Source organism: Sander vitreus, chromosome 2 (genome assembly GCF_031162955.1).
Source record: "Sander vitreus isolate 19-12246 chromosome 2, sanVit1, whole genome shotgun sequence".
In the NCBI taxonomy this organism is placed as follows: Eukaryota; Metazoa; Chordata; class Actinopteri; order Perciformes; family Percidae; genus Sander; species Sander vitreus.
Genome location: NC_135856.1, coordinates 7,365,940 through 7,386,003, shown reverse-complemented (window position 1 = coordinate 7,386,003; position 20,064 = coordinate 7,365,940). Strand labels below are relative to the sequence as shown.

The window sequence follows — 20,064 nt, the reverse complement described above, 5'->3', positions numbered from 1 at the left end:
ATGTTATAGTAAGATGGGTCTCATGCAGCAAAATACATGTAACATATAAGTAGCTACGGAAGAGGATTATGGCCACATGTGAAAAATGTATTTCAGTTCTGAGTTTAAAGTCAGAATTCTGAGGGGGGGAATCATAATCGTAAAAGAAATCCTAAGAAAAAATCAAACTTTTTTTTTTTTTCCTGAATTCTGACTTTAATCAAATACATTTTTCACATGTGGCCCTAATCCTCTTCCTCAGATAAGAATGTTCAAACTTTGAAAAAAGGTATATGTAATATAGTGATATATAGTAATAAGGTAATATGCAGCCTTGGATGGACTGTATGCAGAGCTCTTGAGCTATCTGACTTTAAATCAGTTTAGGCAGACATTTAACATAGGCCTAATATACCAACAGCAATTCCTCCTTAACACAGGATTACAGGGCTAACCTTGGTAATTGGGGTTTATATGTCTGAAATATTCTAACCAGAATATTTCATTCACTCAGCGACTTTGACCAGCTGCCTCATAACATCCCTATCAGCGCCACGATTGCTGATATTGAGGAGAAGAAAGGCTTCATTGACTACTTTGTAAGTTTCAAAAATGACCACAAACTTCCAACTGAGCCGACAAGAAGCAAATGACGAGTACAAATCAGTTCCTCTCTCACATTCATGTCTCTGTTCCAGATGTTTGTGATTGAGGTGAAGACTAAAGGAGGGAGTAAGTATCTCATCTATAGGAGGTACAGAGAATTTTTCAACCTCCACCAGGTCCTCGAGTTCAGATACTCTCCTGAAAACCCAGACAAACGTGGCCCCAACACCTGCATCCTGCCTTCTCTCCCAGGTGTGTGTGTGTGTGTGTGTGTGTGTGTGTGTGTGTGTGTGTGTGTGTGTGTGTGTGTGTTCGTTCACAGCACGGATAACTGCAGCAGTGTCAGATTTCATATTGTTCAAATACTGTACATATCTGTCAGCGGCCCACATCTCAACAGACAAATTATTGTGCCCTCTAATATGGTTAAGTTGCTTTCCTGGCATAGAGGCTTATTCATACAGACAGCAGCACTGCTCCTCCTCCACGCAGTATTAAAAAACATGATGGACTCTTCAGAATAAGGTAATTATCTTCACTTGAGTTTCTGCACGGTAAAATCACCGGCCACAATCTTATTAAAATAGCCATACTGAGAAATACAGAGAGAGTTGTGTGTAGCTGATAGTCTTAATTAGCTTTGTAGCAACTCATTTGGCAATGGCTTGAAATGTTGACGTTCATTAATATCAAAAGGTTACGCACTAAAGCTTTAACTAACTATTGTTTTTTGTGATTTATTAGTGTATAATGGCATCAGCCTATGGCAGAATATTCACATAAAGCAAGCTTTATCAAGTTAATACATTAACTCATCATTTTTCGAGCTACGGTACGTCTATTTGTTTGACAACTTTTCAATCAGTAATTGACTGGCAGTTAGGCAACCTGTCACTAAGTACACTCATACTATTTTAACACTAATTCTAGTTTTTAAAACAAATGCTTTTAATCTAAATTCCAGTGATAGTTGTGACAGAAGATGTAGGTTGGATAGTTTAAAATACACAAATGACACTAAAAATAGAGCTGGGCAATATGGAGAAAATCAAATAAACAATAAACAATATTTTCTATCTATCGATACTGTAGGGTTGACTATTGGTGCTTTCACAAAATATTTTCACAATGAGATTTTTGACAAATACTCATCAGTAATGTGGATATAATGACTAAGTGGGTAAAGGGAAATAATGGAACAGCTAGAACAGTCTGGTAAATTCAGAAAATGACATCACTTTACTGTAATGCAGCCTTTAAAAACAGGAAAAGACAAGACTTATACCATATTACGATATAATGATATCCAAAATCTAAGACATTATCTAATCTTGTATCACGATATATCGATATATTGATATATTGCCCAGCCCTACTCTGAAAGCAAAACTTTTTTGTTGACTTGGATATTTACTCTATTAACATCGCTGCGTTGTCAATCACTGCTTTCTTATTGAGTGAGACTATAGAGTATAGTCGGCAGGACTACTGTAATCTCCAGTTTCACAGCGTTGACAGTGATTTTGCTGTGTCAGGACTTTGCCGCTGACTGATTGCAGAGGGAACACTGCCGTTTTTTTACGGCATCCTTTCTGCCTTGTCACTGTGTAACCTTCACCTTCAAATGTACACTCATTCTGCTCTGCTTCATGCATACGTAGAGAAACAGACTGTGTTTATGGTGACAGCTGGCTGAATTTTCACCCTGTGGCTGGAGGAACTGAAAACCATCTGAACACGCTTTTAAAAGTGAACTGCTACATGTGTTGGATATAGATTTGTCAGACGTCATAAATCAAATGTAACCTCCTGTTTTGTCCCTAAGTGTTTAGAGTGGATTGAGGCGTATTCGGATTTGCTTGATGAATTTAAAAACATATTATTTGCAGATGAAATTAAGGAAGAATAGCAAAGAATAATTACTGTTGTGGCCCTTTTTAGAGATTTGATAACACTTTAGCATCAATTTTGTGTGAACCTATTTTTCCAATTCTATTGAAGTCACAAGGGTGTAGTGGCAGCATATTTTAGGCGCATGCTGCTGCATAATAATGGGAATTTGAGCACTAAAAACGCTGCGTTACAACACTCGTTCTCCAGTGAGTGAGATATCTGCTGTGTGAAGGGTAACTCCTACTCTCAAAATATGTATTCAAATTGGGAGTGGAGAGAGGGCTTTATTAGAATTAGAAAAAGTTTGGGGTACTTTGTAAAGCATAATGAGAAGGAATGTCTTGATAATGTTTTTTTGGGCCCTATCCGAGCTAGCTCAGCTGATATCTGACACACTGAAATAGCCCTTAAATTTGGCACAGTTTATTTCTATAAGCTTCTTTATCGAAATACATTAAGTCCGGGTTCAAAACTTTATAAGCTTAACTTATTGATACATGACATCATCAGCTAAGATATACTTCAGAGTTGTGGGAGCTACAGTACACTTGGATTTGCTAATAAGAAAGAGGGAGTAGAGATAACGAAGTTATAGGCATCAAAGATCAGCAGCTATGTATTTTGCCAAACTCTCTCTGTCTGAACTCGGAGTCAGTTGCACTGAAATGCCCCCAAATACTTTTTCACATTCACACATTCTCATTTTCACTTGGATAATGCGGAATGCTCACACTTTGGGAGAGCAGCGCTTCAACACTAACAGGCTGATGTGATAAAAACACAGTGGAGTACAGTTACGAAAGGAAATTATTTTAGCTGATACCAAAAAAACATGTGCCCTGATTGGCTCTGATCCTTAGGATCTGTCTCTTATAATGAGAATAAAGTCCCAGAAAGACAAAAAATGTTGGCATCTTTACAAACATCCTACTATTAAACTGAACTTGAAAATGTACTTTCTTCCCCAAAAAGGTCCTAAAAGCATTTTCAGATTTAGATATGCACTAAAAGTGTCACGTTCTGTCTAAATTATCAAATAGAAACCTCTGCATTGTCATCATAGTGCCACTGAGGAGTATATCCTACAAGGTCAGTTTAAAACATTGTCAGAAGACAGTCAGTGATTGACATTCAGAATAGTCAGACAGAGCAGATGGCTAGATATTTACTTTGGGGAAAAATACAAAGACAAACTGTAAGGAAAAACAGAAATGTTGAAGGTTAAGCGTTTGGGAGAGATGAAAGAGAAATATATTTGCAATTCGGGGTCCACTCAGGTTGAAAACATCAGCCACCCTTCAAGAAAAAAGTGTCATTACCCAGGTATCTGCCAAAGCACCTACCTAACTAAACTTTACAACCATACGCCTAGTTCATAACAAGATATACAGTATGGGTGGTGGCTATGATGGTGGTGTTTGATTTAGGAGGATTAAACATCATAGTGTTTCATTGAAATCTCTGTAAACTTCTGCCATGGTGTCCCTTTCCTCCACCATCATCATATTTACCTGAGCACAGAAGATAACCAGAACCTGAATTTTGCTTCATTTAAATGTGAATGGTAACACGGGGGCCCCGGGTACAAACTACAACACCGAAAAATATTTACCAAAGTTATGAATATGCTTACTTTTTTTTAAAGTAAGTGCTGTAGTACAACTAGCAGGAGACAAGTTATAAGTGAGGTAAGTTTGGAGACACTACCTTATTTAATCATTTAATTAACAAATATTTTTGTTGTATCTCTTTTCGGTGTTGTAGTCTGTAGACGGTCCCTAAGCACTCGTCTTACTGCCGTCTCACCGCCGGCTGCTTGTAGAGACCATAGACTGTTAATATTAATATTTACAGTCAATGGTAGAGACCAAAGTTATTTCTCTAGGTTGGAGGACGGCTCGTTTTGATGAAAATGAGTTTGTAGCTCGTTGTTAACCTTAGTACGTTAGGAAAGATGCGTTGCTTGTGATTTAATCTTTCTAACTTTGCGCACGTTTATAAAACCAAGGGAACGGATTTTTATTCTGTGCACACGGTTTAGTTTTATTTTCTCAGCTGACACCCAGAAATGTATTTTGGCCCCAAACCATTTAGTGCTCTATAAACCGGTCAAGAAGTATTTTGAAATAAATTCTTTGAGGGACAAAGATGGCGCTCTTTCACAACACTCAAAGACACTTTACGGAGTTTTTAAAAAGAAATCCACGTACTAAATAATCCACACACTAAAACATGCACACACGTTAATCAAACATTAAAAGCAGCTCTAAAAAGGTGAGTTTTGACATGTGATTTGAACATGGACAGATTGGTGCAGTCGCGAATGTGTTTGGGGACAGAGTTGCAGAGGCAGGGGGGGGCAGCTATAGAAAAGGCTCTGTCACCCCAGGTTGGAGTGATGGAGACGAGGTTGGCATCAGAGGAGCGGAGGCTGTGTGGTGGTGGAGCAGGTCGCTGAGATAGGAGGGGGCCTGGTTGTGGAAGGCTTTGTGAGTGAGGAGAAGGATTTTGATTTGTATCCGTTGTGTCGTTGTGGTACAGGGAGCCAGTGAAGGTTCTGGAGGACAGGGGAGATGTGGTCACGGGCATGGCTGATTAGCACCTTTTTGTTCACGATCATAACTTTTGACTTATGATTCAACTCTAGTCTCGGTCATGCTCATTCTCTAATGACTCTGCTTTCATGGCCTCTGTTGAGCTACAGGGACGCCTGCAGATTTAAGGATATAGCCATTTGTTGAATTAAGTGCAGCTTTGACTATTTTTGCTCAAGAAAAAGGTGATGTGGGTGTCAATGGTGACTACTACCTGTAAAGCCCAATAGTAGGTTGTAAGATAGTCTATATCAGCAACATTTCATTTCCGGGATTGTTCAGGTGCTGCCAGAATGTCCCTCATTTCGGCTGGATGTCCATCACCTTCTGCTTTCTTTGTGTTGGTGTTCTAAACTCCGGTGGATTTATGAGGACTATGGTTAACTGTTCCTCAGATCTGTGGAATGCCCTTCCTATTGTCTTACGTTCTGCAGTCTCTGTTGAAGCTTTTAAAAAGCAGCTGAAGACGCACTTGTTTAAATTTGCTTTTGATTCATGTATGTGATTTTTTTTTTAATGATTGTTTTTAGTCTTTTAGTTTTACAACTTACTATGTTTTGTGCAAATGTTTATCGTGAAGCACTTTGTGACTTTGTCTGTGAAAGGTGCTATATCAAATAAACGTATTATTATTATCTCTGCAGGGTAAATCCAGACAGCTAGCTAGACTATCTGTCCAATCTGAGTTTTCTGTTGCACGACTAAAACAACTTTTGAACGTACACACGTTCCACCAAAACAAGTTGCTTCCTGAGGCTATTTTGCAGCGGTCCCGTTGCTCCGTCTGGCGCTGAGTGCCGCCCAAGACAATTGTGATTGGTTTAAAGAAATGCCAATAAACCAGAGCACGTTTTTCTCCCATCCCGGAATGCTGTGTGGACTAGCCAGACCCTCCTCCGCAGCGCTGTGGAGGAAGGTCTGGCAATGTGAGACTAGTTGTAAGATGACAAGGGGCGATTAGAACAAGAGAGAAAGAGAAAAGGAATACACCCAACAGAGCATGTCTGGTAATTTAATAACCTAAGTTACCGGGAAGGCATAGGCTCATGCAAGTGATCTGTTGTTAGTAAAGAATAAATGCCGCGAAGAAGCACCTGGAACGGCCACAATCCAACACAAACTATAAATTAGAAAGAGTCAGTTGTCAATTTCGAAGTCAGGCTGAGCAGACAGGCCTGCAAATATGAGACTAGAATCCGGTCTCAAGCTTGTTAGTATGCTAAATACAGTAATTATGCAACATTTTGTATATGTGGAGTTGCAGAAATGCTTGCATGTATCATAATAATTTTTAGCTTGGTCACCATACCATTTTAAATTTATTAAGTGGATTTTTTATGTGGCATTTTTAGGCCTTTATTTTTTTTGACAATACAGTTTTTTAGACAGTTTTAGGAGAGAGAGGAGGAATGACATGTAGCAAAGGGCCACAGGTCGGAACCGAACCCACAGCCGCTGCGTCGAGGACTGAGCCTTTGTATATGGGCACGCGCTCTACAAGGTGAACTACCCAGGTGCCCTATATAGTGGATTTTTGAATAGAATAAAAAATACTTTAATTTTTGCGTGCAATTAATAGATATAAAGCGCTGTGTGCTGAGGTAGCAAGATGGCTTCAAAGCTAATGGTTTCCTTTTAAGTCTGCAGACCATGTCATCTTTTAAATTAAGATAAAATATAAGTCATTAAGACAGTGTATACAAGATCGTATCTTCAGAACCTATACTCAGGCCTCAGTCATTGCCTGCAGTGTGCCTGTGTTTGTCCTCTTGTCCTCATCTGCTCCATCGCTCCAGTTTTATTCTGCAGCTCATTATTGTCCCATAAGTCTTTCTGTCTGGGAGCCGCCGTCAGTGTCTGTATTGATTATCAGAGACTGGAAACCAACATCTGCACCAATAAAGGCCTGAGGGCTTTGAATATGTGGCTCGGACCATCGAGATGAGAACCGAGTGAGATGTGCGTTTGTGTGTGCATAGAGGTATAAATTACTGATAGATGGTGAATCAGGTTACGCTGCTTTACAAAGTAATCACACGACTTAAGTTGCATACAGATTTATTTCTGTTCCAACTCAAATGGCTTTAGTTTAGCTATTGACACAGTGAACAAGATTACATTTGGTGTCAATGTCACGTTAACTGCATGTGCTATACACAGCATTGGTGCAGTACTGAAGAAGCACAGTAATCTGATTACAAGAACGCTGACTACATCATAACATCTACAGCTTTAACAGTCACGTTGCAGATACAAAGAAAATATTGGCTGCATTTTGAAATACTTCATTTACATGATAATATCACATTAGGAACCAGTGGACGTAGTACTGTATTCTCGAGTAACATTGTCAAAGTAACCCCATCTGTTTCATCTTCATGGTGCACCTGTGGTGTTGTCTTATGGCTGGAGCTCTGCCACAACGGCATCCAATCCAAAGCATTCAAAGCAGGCTTCTGCTGTTCTGTGATCTAGTTGCTGTTTTCTCAGCGCCTCTCTGTCGCCCCCTAAGTGCCCCATCCTCCCCTTCATGTTTACTGTATATGTGGTGTGCCAAACAGGGGGTAAAGCTACAGATGATTCTTATTCTTGGCACTTGTTATAACATGCTTGGAGGAGCAGCAGAGTGTGTGTGTGTGTGTGTGTGTGTGTGTGTGTGTGTGTGTGTGTGTGTGTGTGTGTGTGTGTGTGTGTGTGTGTGTGTGTGTGGTCAAGGTATAAATGAAATTACTTTTTGAGATTGTGAGCGGTTTGTCTATATCATATCTATCTATTTGTCGTACATTTTTGCGATAGACATCCTGCCCCAAAACACACTGCGAACACAATTTTATTTACAGTTCAAGTTCTTCTAAAAAGATGCTAAAATTGATCATCAGTCAATGATAAGGCAGTAAAGCGCATGGCTCTTGGTAGCGAAAATACTTTTAAGCATCACTGCAACATGTGCATGTCTGTTATATACCTTTTTTCGTAGTTTATTCAAAGTAATCCCCTATACATATATTGAGAACAGTGAACTGTTTCATATCCTTCTGTGACAGGCAACAATAATTAACACATACCCAAGCACCAAAGCCTTACTGAGAAATGTGTAATATAAATTCTTTATATACTTTAAGGCCGTGTCTCTCAATGTCACATTCTATATTGGGAAAGTTCTACTTTTCTACAAACTCTGATTTAGCATCTGCCACTGAGGAGTCTGCTGGATATGATTAGATCTGATGGGTTTAATTGCAGTGCCAGATCTCATCAGGATGGAAAGGGAGTAAGAAAGACAGAGGGGAGAGAGGAGGGAGACAGAGGGATGGATGGGTGATGGGTAGGAGCAAATAGAATAATGGAGAAAGCACATAGGTGTTTGGTCAAACTGAAACTGTGATTAATGAGAAAGAATTGTCTTTTTTGCTTTTCTTTAATAGAATTCCTGCTTTTTCCATTTTAATTTATTTTATTGTATTGCTAACAATTGCCAGTAAACAAAATGTAAATGATTTGAAATCAATTTCAATCTCTTTCCATCATATTAATTATAATGTATCAGCTTCTTTCTTGAAGTCAAACAAAATCTCCTCTCCTATTATCTTGTTTGAATGCAACATAGATATTATGATAGACATAATATGATTCGGCAATAGATTTAAGGTCAGAAGAGGATTGTTTTCAGCGAGGTATCCAGCAAATGGTGAAAGGTGACCAGATGGGTGAATGAATTTATGTCTGCCAGTGATGGAGTGAGTTATCATGCTCAGGAGTGAATGAGAAGAGGGAAATTGAAAGTGGAGAGAGAGGGCAGAATATTGTGGCTGAGGGTTATTAAAACTGTGCTAAATTTGATTTAACAGCAGTGCTAGATGGCTTTGTATGAATTGTTGAGCGGCCTGATTTAGAGCATTAGGAGTCTGCGCTGTGCCTCATCATTTTGGCTGGACTTGGTGTGATATTAGGGATGACGGGTAATATGTCCACGCTCTCAACAAGGATACAATATGTTTTCTAGAGCAGAATCTGTCTAGTTTGTTTTTGTAGAAATGTAACTTTAAAAGAATTGACTCTTAGGGCCAGATGCACAGATCTCCGTACAACTCTGTCCGCACAAATATACATACATACTCACTTCATCAGATTTATAAAGCCATATGCATGGTTCTGTTTTATACATCTCACTCAAGATAAAATTGCGTGCAGGGACAAAAGACTTAATCCACTCCCACGGTCAGCCATAGAAGGTCATAGACGTGCCCTTAATCAGCTGTTTGCTCCAACAGGATCTCAATTAAAGATATGACAAAAGGTACAATTTCATTGAATCACATTGGTGAGGTCCTCTTAAAAAGGCCTAACATGCGCGAACATGGTCATTGCATGCTATTATACCAATTATACCACTTATAGTGTCAATATTCATTAAATCTTCCAATATGTAGGCCGTGTAAACGTTCATTGGAAGCAAAACTGTATCTCAGTCATCACACAAAAAATCAATCATGATCAATCTTAAGTTTCTTAATAAATATAAGTGTATTGTCACAACTATCAAAAGTCTTCAGGACTCGGGTATAAAAATCCACAAAACATCAGCCAATAAATAGAAATATTTAGAGCGTATTGATTAATCAAATTACGCATAATTTAGATGCTTGTGATGAAAGTTGTTTCACACCTCCTATTGCATTTACACCTCCTATTGCTGAGTAAAGGCTATGTGCGCTGCCCATAGACTGTATAGCTGCCATATTTTTGACTTCCAATGCATATGCTTCACAATAAAGTAAAAAACTGAAAAGGACAGAAACAATAACAAACACCAAAAGCAGAATAAATAAAACATTTATAAAAATGGTGTGTTTCCTTAAGGGCTTACAAATGTGCCGGATACACTTCCTTTCTCACAAAGAATTTGCAAAGTAGATTATATTGAATATTTTCAATCGTGCGTTGTTTACATCCGCGTTTGCTTGTTAGTAGAGTTCTTCTTCACTGCCTTTTATTGGTGCATTGCTAAGCTTCCATGTGCATTACTGCCACCAAACATCAATCGGTGGAATAGCGTAGGGGTGTATAACATGATACCTGTGTGTGTGCGTTTGCATGACAAAAACTCTGCAGGGTACAGTATCTTTAAATGTCTTGGTGTGTAGAATGCAAAACATCATATGCTGTCAGTAAAATTGACTTAGAGCCTAAAAGAATAATATTGCACATTAGATTCAGTCTACCACCTTATTTTTTTTTATATCCCCTTGCACACTGAGCTGGCTTTAGTAAAACGTCTGTTCGCCTGCACTGAAGTACAGAATGTGAGGGTTGCACATTCTGCAGGTTTGTCTTCTTCCATGAATACCAGTTTACAGTATGTGTGGGAAATGATGTAGGCCTTGATCATACATCTGACCCCTGGTAATTTTATTCCTGCACGCTTTTTAATTGTGAACATATTTCTCTTTAGGAAAAGTCTTCATGGGCAACAAGAGGGAGATTGCAGAGAGCAGAATCCCTGAACTCAACACGTACATGAAGGTAATCACATTAAATGTCATGCACGGTGCAGTCTTTAATTGTGTACAAAGGAAAGAGTTGTTGGCATGCTTGGTATCTTCTGCATCGTGCGGTGCAGAAGCCTACAACTTAGTGGGCTGAGCGATGCTGTAGGTGGATAAGCACTGACTTGGATATGTCAGCACTAGTTTGCAGATCGAGCTCAACATGTAGGCGTTGCTGCTCTCTTCTCTTTGCTCTGCCCTGTGCCCACATCACGTCTGACTGACTGTAGTTGCAGGACTTTTGACATGTTTCAGTGTTGCTCCATCGCTAAAAACACAATCAGGTTCTCTTTCTCCCACTCACTCACTTCTCTTTTCTGCTTTACTCTTTTTTTTTTTCGCAACCTACGTGGTTCTCATTTTGCCACACTCTCTCGCCTTGCACTTGTAATCTTTCCGCTTCATCTCCTCTCTCTTCATCCACTCCTTCCACCCTTGCTCGAATCTCCCCACCACCCTTCTTCTCCTTTCTCCTCTTCCGTCTAACGCCCACTCCCCTGAGACTCCTCTTGTCTCCCCCGACCTCTCCAACCATCTCCACCTGTTTTCCCCATCTTCCACCTCAAACACTGCCTCATTATCTTTTGTTTCAGGTCCTTTTTACTCCATCCTTCCCTTTCCTTTCTTGATATTCAAACCCTTTACATGTCCCCTTGCCTCATTCTCCCTCTCTCTCCTCTCTCCCAGAGGTTGCTGGGTCTGCCAACATGGTTGTTGCTCGACGAGGCTATCAGGATGTTTTTCTACCAGACGGACCTGGACAGCCAGCAACAACCACGAGCTCTCAGGCGTCTCCGCCCACCTACCCGCAAAGTGTAAGCCCCACTGCTCACAAAGCTAACAAGTACAAATCGAGTGACTCGTAGTAATGCTAACCAGTTAGCTGAACCCTTTGAGGACCGACCAGATGTGACTAAATATGAAGAAGACGTTATCTCCACTTCACTCCTGATCCATTTGCAGGGAAATACATGAATTGTATCGTTGTGTATATTTATTCATATGCCATTAAGCATTCAGACAAATAATCTCTAAACTAGAGCTGGGCGATATGGAAAAAATCAAATATCCCGATATTTTTGACCAAATACATCGATGTCGATATTATGGCGATATTGTAGGGTTGACTATTGGTGCTTTCACAATATATTTCCACAATGAGAGTTTTGATAATTAATCACCAATAATGTGGCTACAATGACTAAGTGTATTTAGGCATATATAGATAAATAATAGAACAGCTACAGCAGCCTGGTAAGTTCAGAAAATGACATCACTTTACTGTAATGCAGCCTTTAAAAACAGCAAAAGACAACACTTGTTTCATATCATGATATTACGATATCCAAAATTTAAGACGATATCTAGCCTTATATATCGATATAATATCGATATATTGCCCAGCCCTACTCTAAACTGTGCACAATGACAAATAAGATGCCACTCATCTTACTAACACTTCTCAACACCAACTGTCCCAAACTCCTATAGTGCATTTGAGACCCTTATTAACATTGTTTTTCTTCATCAGAGCTTCAGATCACTCCAATTATACAAGTGTTTGAGGGTGCAAAGGTGCCAGCCTTGGTGACTCAGGTTTAAAACTGAAGCACCTGCAATTTATGATGAAGGGGGTTATTTGTTTGTACTTAAGGTGCTGGTTTGTGCTAAATTGATTTGCATAATTTTTTTCTGTGAATAAGAAATCCTGTAGGCTCCCAGTAAAAGCAACTGAAGCCCCGTAAAATGGGACCGTCTCTGAAATGTTAGAGGCATTTTGATCACCAAGATGGAAAATTGTCTCCTTTTATCTTTTTCTTAAAGTTACCATAATTAGTATCAATCCAGTAACATTTGGCTTTTTAAGAGCAGTTTTTCACCCTTGAAATAATGAATACAAATGAATGAAGTAAATTACGTTTAAAATGAAAGTAGTTGGAGAAGATGGGGTTCAGGTCTCGTTTTAATGTGGCGCATAAGTGAGGTCAACAACTTACAAAAAGGATGGGAGACTTCTCCAAAAGCATAAACCTTGAAATGCTTAAACTTTTGGATATTAATAATTAAACTGATAATTTGAGCGTGTTAACATTTTAGTGTTGTTTTTCCCCCCAGGTAAGATGTGTAGAAACAGGAAAAACAAAAATGACACAAACACGGCCAAATGTATTCAGCTCAACCAGTAAACCAATAAAACACCACATAACCAAATGCATAAACCATCTATTAACATAATTGGATTTAACGTCGGCCTCCTCTTCTAGAATTCAACTTTTGTGATTAATGGACGCTAAGAGAAAACGTTGGCAGACTGACATCCATGCCATTTTCAGTACATAGCTTTCCATCTAGATGAGTGCCATTAGTTCTGTATATAGATTAACAGAGGTCATTTAATAGGTCTGAAAATTCAGTTACACAGAAGAAACTGAATAGAAGCAAAAATGCTTCTGATATACCTTTTTAGTGCTATAGACAAGTTGTGTGTGTGTACGCAGCATCTGATGTTGGAAGTATCAAAATAACCCAGTTTAAAATAAACGGGGATTGATGTTAGTGTCAGCATTGACCAAGTGCTGTAAAAAAGACATACAGTGGGGCAAAAAAGTATTTAGTCAGCCACCAATTGTGCAAGTTCTCCCACTTAAAAAGATGAGAGGCCTGCAATTTTCATCATAGGTACACTTCAACTATGAGAGACAAAATGAGAAAAAAAAATCCAGAAAATCACATTTGTAATGTATTTATTTGCAAATTATGGTGGAAAATAAGTATTTGATCAATAACAAAAGTTCATCTCAATACTTTGTTATATACCCTTTGTTGGCAATGACAGAGGTCAAACGTTTTCTGTAAGTCTTCACAAGGTTTTCACACACTGTTGCTGGTATTTTGGTCCATTCCTCCATGCAGATCTCCTCTAGAGCAGTGATGTTTTGGGGCTGTCGCTGGGCAACACAGACTTTCAACTCCCTCCAAAGATTTTCTATGGGGTTGAGATCTGGAGACTGGCTAGGCCACTCCAGGACCTTGAAATGCTTCTTACGAAGCCACTCCTTCGTTGCCCGGGCGGTGTGTTTGGGATCATTGTCATGCTGAAAGACCCAGCCACGTTTCATCTTCAGTGCCCTTGCTGATGGAAGGAGGTTTTCACTCAAAATCTCACGATACATAGCCCCATTCATTCTTTCCTTTACACGGATCAGTCGTTAGGGTTGGGCATCGAGAACCGATTCCTACTTGGAATCGTTTCAAAAATTACGATTCCATCGGAATCGTTTCTTTATTGGAATTGTTTGGAATCGTTTAGAGGATTTGGTTTGATATCTGATCATCACTTCCCAATTTAATATGTGCAGGTTTTGGTTTCCATAGCAGCCAGGCGCTTGTTGTGTTGCAGCCATGGAGCACAGTAAGCAGTGCTCTAGTGGGGCTTTATTTTACGTTGAAAAAGCCCGGTAAAACTGCAAACCTCCATTGACTCAAAATAAAACTTTCCTCTTATTTGTGGAAATAGGCATGTGACCCGTTTCAGCTCCACCCCTCAAAGAATTGGATTGGATTGGAATCGATAAGAACCGGAATCGAAAGGAAGAATCGGAATTGTAATCAGAATCGTTAAAATCTAAACGATGCCCAACCCTATCAGTCGTCCTGGTCCCTTTGCAGAAAAACAGCCCCAAAGCATGATGTTTCCACTCCCATGCTTCACAGTATGTATGGTGTTCTTTGGATGCAACTCAGCATTCTTTCCCCTCCAAACACGACGAGTTGAGTTTTTACCAAAAAGTTATTATTAGCTATTTTGGTTCATCTGACCATATGACAGTCTCCCAGTCCTCTTCTGGATCATCCAAATGCTCTCTAGCAAACTCCAGACGGGCCTGGACATGTACTGGCTTAAGCAGGGGGACACGTCTGGCACTGCAGGATTTGAGTCCCTGGCGGCGTAGTGTGTTACTGCTGGTAGCCTTTGTTACTTTGGTCCCAGCTCTCTGCAGGTAATTCACTAGGTCCCCCCGTGTGGTTCTGGGATTTTTGCTCACCGTTCTTGTGATCATTTTGACCCCACGGGGTGAGATCTTGCGTGGAGCCCCAGATCGAGGGAGATTATTAGTGGTCTTGTATGTCTTCCATTTTCTTATAATTTCTCCCACAGTTGATTTCTTCACACCAAGCTGCTTACCTATTGCAGATTCAGTCTTCCCAGCCTGGTGCAGGTCTACAATTTTGTTTCTGGTGTTTTTTGACAGCTGTTTGGTCTTGGCCATAGTGGAGTTTGGAGTGTGACTGTTTGAGGTTGTGGACAGGTGTCTTTTATACTGATAACAAGTTCAAACAGGTGCCATTAATACAGGTAACGAGTGGAGGACAGAGGAGCCTCTTAAAGAAGAAGTTACAGGTCTGTGAGAACCAGAAATCTTGCTTGTTTGTAGGTGACCAAATACTTATTTTTCTGAGGAATTTGCAAATAAATTCATTAAAAATGAATGCCCCACTGTAAGTGTCTTTGAAACTTTGCTTGGACCCACTAATTGTTTAGAATTTACGGCAAGAAGACAAGGTTATGTGTGCGCTTAGTGCTTACAAAAGCATTTACTTTGTCCTGAACACATTATCAGTGGTGACCGACGTATGAGCAGCACCGCGTCCCTGTGCACGCACAGCCCAGGTAATGAGCACTGTGGAGTGGTGGCGATTAGCTAGCCAGTGAGCCATGAACATGTAGAGAGAGGGAGGGGGGGGCAAGAAACAGGGACGGCCAACTGTTCCAAAGGCAGGGACTCAAATGCACTAAAATGAATGCGCTGCCGGCCTGGATACCAAAGCAAAGGACAGAAAAGCTCAGATTACAACACACACACAGGGAGGGTGACTTCATTCTATACTCAGGATGCCATTACTCCACTATATCTTTATGTAGCAAATAGTTGTTTGCTGCTATATTATTAGCTATTCTGAATATAGCACATTTTAATAAGTAGCAGTTTGTCGTGTATAAGTGGATCTATGTGACACAGCATCTAGTACCACAGTGTGTTCCATTGTCATGGTAAAACCAGGATCAAAGTACAGAACATTAAACTTCTAGTCCAGTAACTGGTGATACGTCTGTGCAACATGTCATGAATTTTTTATGTCAAATTAAAAACAGAGTTCTCAGTTATGATTTAGCAAATGAGTGCAGCCTTAATTCCTCCCATCGTATCCCTGCATCTCTCCCTCACATCATAAACGGATACAGTTAAGTGTTGAGAAAGCGAGAGAGAAAGAATGCATACATTTGGGAAAACTCCACAGACACATATTACCCTTTTTACGGTGTACTTCCTCATTCATAACGGCTATTCAGGCTTCTGATTGGCACATATCCCTGGTTAGATTACACCAGCAGGTGATGTGGTAAAGGGGGAATATCTCAACAGGAAATGATGCAAATGTAAACTCTCATAACTTCCTCTGCTCTTGCATCTGACCTGCCTTTATCTATATGGACATGTATGTGTGTTAGAACAACTCTTCCAAATGTTGCCACATATTTATTTGTCTGAGAAACCAGATTCATTTTGTTGCATGGTTCCAAAACTTTACAGTGAACTCTATACTTACCTTTACAACCTTGGCAAGAGTTCCCATGCACCGTTAAACTACTGGGTGTATTTTCTGGCTACAGTATATTTAGGTTCATTTTCATTTTTGATATGCTGTAAAAAATGATTTTAAAATTTGACATGAAATTGGTCCAATTTCTTACATTTTGTGTTCTTGCATAAGAAAAATAACATTGATTAGAAATCAGTATTCTTACACTTAAATGTAGTATCTCTGACACTACTGCACTTTTTATGAAATATTTGAGAATTGTGTTTTTGCTTCTTGGGTATTTAAAGAAGACACTCTACAGCCAGGCTAGCAGCTCTGTAAGGCTGGACCTAGGAACAGTTGGGCTTTGAGCTAAATGCTAACATCAGCATGCTAACATGCTCACAATGACGGTGCTAACGTGCTAATGTTTAGCAGTTAAATCTTAACCATGTTCACCATCTTAGTTTTGCATGCTTGCATTTGATAATTAGCACGAAACGCATAAACCAAACTATTGATTGAACTATTGAAATTTTAAAGTGATGATGGCCCTAGATGAAAAGTCAGAGGATCAGCAAAAATGATTTAAATGTATTCAGCGGGGGAACATGAATGTCTGCACCAAACTACATGCTTGGCCATCCAACAGTTGTTGAGACATTTTAGTTCACTCTGAAGCAAAAATGGTAACAACATGGTGGTGCCAGAGGAAAAGTCAGGGGATCATCAACGTCGGTAGGAGTCATCCTCTGCGGACCATGAATTTCTGTACAAAATGTCTATCTCTATTCCTAACTATCTCTACAGCCTTGCAGCTAGTGTGGCTAAGAATACACGGATTAGGTTTGACAAGAACTATAATTAGAGGTAAAAGGCTTTGAACGGTCAGATTTTGATCTCCCATCAAGAGGTAATGCATCCTGTTATTGATCACACACCTGCAGCGTTTGTTGCACCTGTTCACTTCTATCTGTCGTCTCATCTCTGTCCCTCTTTGCCTTTTTAGGAAGACAGTCAAACCAAAGATGGAACTCTTCTCTGCCCCCAGGGCCGAGGTATGTGTAGTTACACTTTTGTAGCTGTTGTTGCTGTGGTTACAATCTCCATGGCCACCCAGTGAGTAACAACTTTTTAGTCAAACAACCACGCAGAATGCACTGCTTCACCCAGAGAAATAACATGTGATCCTGGGCGTGACTGCATCTCATAACGGGGGCACACACACACACACACACACACACACACACACACGCACACACACACACACACAAATCAAAAAGGATGACTTAATTTTTTCTCTTCCCTCTTGCCTGTGACTCCGTTGACCTCATTGATAGTTCCCGCCTCGCTTCACTTCCTTTTTTAATTTCTGTATCCATCTATCATTTCTTATTAGCCTTCCTCTCCCTCCTCACTTTATCTCCTCCCTGTTCCCTCACTTCCCGACCTCTTCCCCCAAACAACCCTCAAGTTGGTCCTTGTTTCCTTTTCCTCCGTCTCTTTCCAAGGTTGTGACCGTCTCTCAACCGTCTCTCGCTCTCATCCTCTCATTTTTATTCTGTTCACGCCCTCTACTGCAACGCCGTTAAAGAGGAAATAGAAACAGTGTTTATATTCTGTGGCTGTTTTATCTAGAAGGTGTGTGTTTGTGAGGTTGTGTAGTTGATGTGGTTCCGGTGAATGCAGGTTAAGGTATTAATGACCTGCCAATTAAATCCTCCAAGGAGGCAAAAAAATTGCTTTTTATTTTTTTTGTACGATCAGCACAATCCCAGACTGACCTTTGAACACCTATACACACATGTTTGTACTACTATATTTGTGAGGACCCTTACTGAGGGCAGACACAATGCATTCCCCAACCGCTAACCCCAACTTTACTCATCACAACTAAATGCCTAACCCCAACCCTAAAGCTCCTTGCACACTGAGTCCGAAATTTTTGTATGCGTTTTCTTCATATCGCTCTTCCTAAAAATTTGTCACGCGCAGAAACCTTACACACTGAGTGTGATGCGTATTAATTAATCTGTTAAATTCTTTTTGCAAAAACAATACAAAATGTGCCACTGCTGTCACTCTTTCTCTCTCCTTCTCCCTCGCTTCTCTCCACTGGCAGTAACATTACCTCTCTGCCTGTCCTCTCTGCCCGCGTCTTCTAGCATTTGGCACCGCGGCTACCTGAAGGAGTTGCGCTGCCCTCGCTCTCTGTCTCCATCCCTACACTGTTGCTCTTCTTTTTCTGTCTGCGTTCTCATATTCCCCTCTTCCATACTCCTCATTATTAGCCTACCATCTTGACAGCATACTATCTGAGTTATGAAATGATACGTTGCACTCTGCAAGCGTCTTTCTGTGCTGCATTTCTGGATAAGCTCATACTTTCTCTTTGTCAAAACACATCAAAAATGTTTGCTACAGATGCGAAAAAACACAGAAAATCCAACCCATTCCGAATTCTTTTTTTTTTTATGACGGACAAAATTTTCGGAGGCAGTGTGTAAACACGATTGACACAACGTGAGGTTTTTATTTTTCAACGTCCAAAAATTTGGACTTAGTGTGCAAGGACCTTTACCCTGACATTAGCATGACTGTGACTCCAAACTTAAACCCCAAACAAAGTCTAAACCTTCAAACAGCCCTTTGAAGAAATGAGGAGCAGCGGCGAAAAATGTCCTCACACTCGAGGTCTAAAATTTAAATGGGTTCTTACAAAGATAGAAGTACAAGAGCACACACATGCACACGCTCAATTAAAAAACCATCACGGACTATTTTTAAAATGAACCAATAGAGCCCTACAGTAACTGTGTGTGATGCTGTTTGTGTAGGAGTAATAGTACAGTCAGACTGATGGATGGCAGCCATTACTTTGGACCTTGGAAACTGAGATGGACATTTTTCACTGCTGTCTGATGTTTTGCAAACCAAACGATTAATCGAGAAAATAATCAGCAGATAAATTGATAATGAAAACAATCAATAGTTTGCAAATTTATTCTGTAGTGGCAGATTTTTTTTACTTGTTTAAAGAAAATACGTTTTTTTAAGAAAGAAAGAAAGTGCCTTGATAAGCTGGAGATTTTCTTGCAGTGTGAGGGTTTGTGCGCTTGATGCACCTTTGCTCAGCTGTGTAAGTGGCTGTGTCTACACTGTATACAGCCTACAATGTAAGTGCATGTCTGCAGGTGAAGTGTGTGTGTGTGTGTGTTTCCGTAGCTCTTGAACAACATGAGCTTTATCCCCTTGCAAAAGCGTTTTCACTTTTCCTAACCTTGCACCACACAGAAAAAGGTGCAGGTCTTTCACACACACACACACACACACACACACACACACACACACACACACACACACACACACACACACACACACACACACACACACACACACACACACACACACACACACACACAGTGACTCGCTGCACATTCCAGCCAGGGTGTTTTATTGCCAAACTAAGAGCAAAAACTCAATTTCTCTCTCTCTCTCTCTCTCTCTCTCTCTCTCTCTCTCTCTCTCTCTCTCTCTCTCTCTCTCTCTCTCTCTCTCTCTCTCTCTCTCTCTCTCTCGTCTCTCTCTCTCTCTCTCTGCCTCCCCTTTTTCTCTCTCCCACACAGAAGTAAAAAATTGGTGTACTCTACTCACGAAGCAGCCAGCCTACTCAACATTTATTTTAGCTCTCACTCTTTCTCTCTGATCAAAATGAGTGCTCCTCTGTGTTTGTGTGTCCGGCCGTCTGTTTGTTTTTTGTCAGCGCAGGGAAGTGGCTGTTAAACTCTGTCCAAACAATGATCAATGGCTGGTCTGAGTCTGATGGATAAGAGGAGAGCGCAGGTATTTGTCACAGTAGAGCT

General features: G+C 40.2%; 1 protein-coding gene across 2 annotated transcripts in view; it reads left to right on the top strand.

The window, feature by feature from the left end:
• Positions 1-20,064, top strand: part of ncf4 (neutrophil cytosolic factor 4) — a 35,838-nt gene that overhangs the window by 345 nt on the left and 15,429 nt on the right. For both annotated transcript variants that reach the window (XM_078275005.1, XM_078274996.1), the window contains exons 2-6: positions 494-578; positions 678-837; positions 10,525-10,595; positions 11,306-11,433; positions 17,211-17,259. In XM_078275005.1, the coding sequence (XP_078131131.1) occupies positions 494-578; positions 678-837; positions 10,525-10,595; positions 11,306-11,433; positions 17,211-17,259 (493 nt within the window). The remainder of the gene's footprint in view (positions 1-493; positions 579-677; positions 838-10,524; positions 10,596-11,305; positions 11,434-17,210; positions 17,260-20,064) is intronic.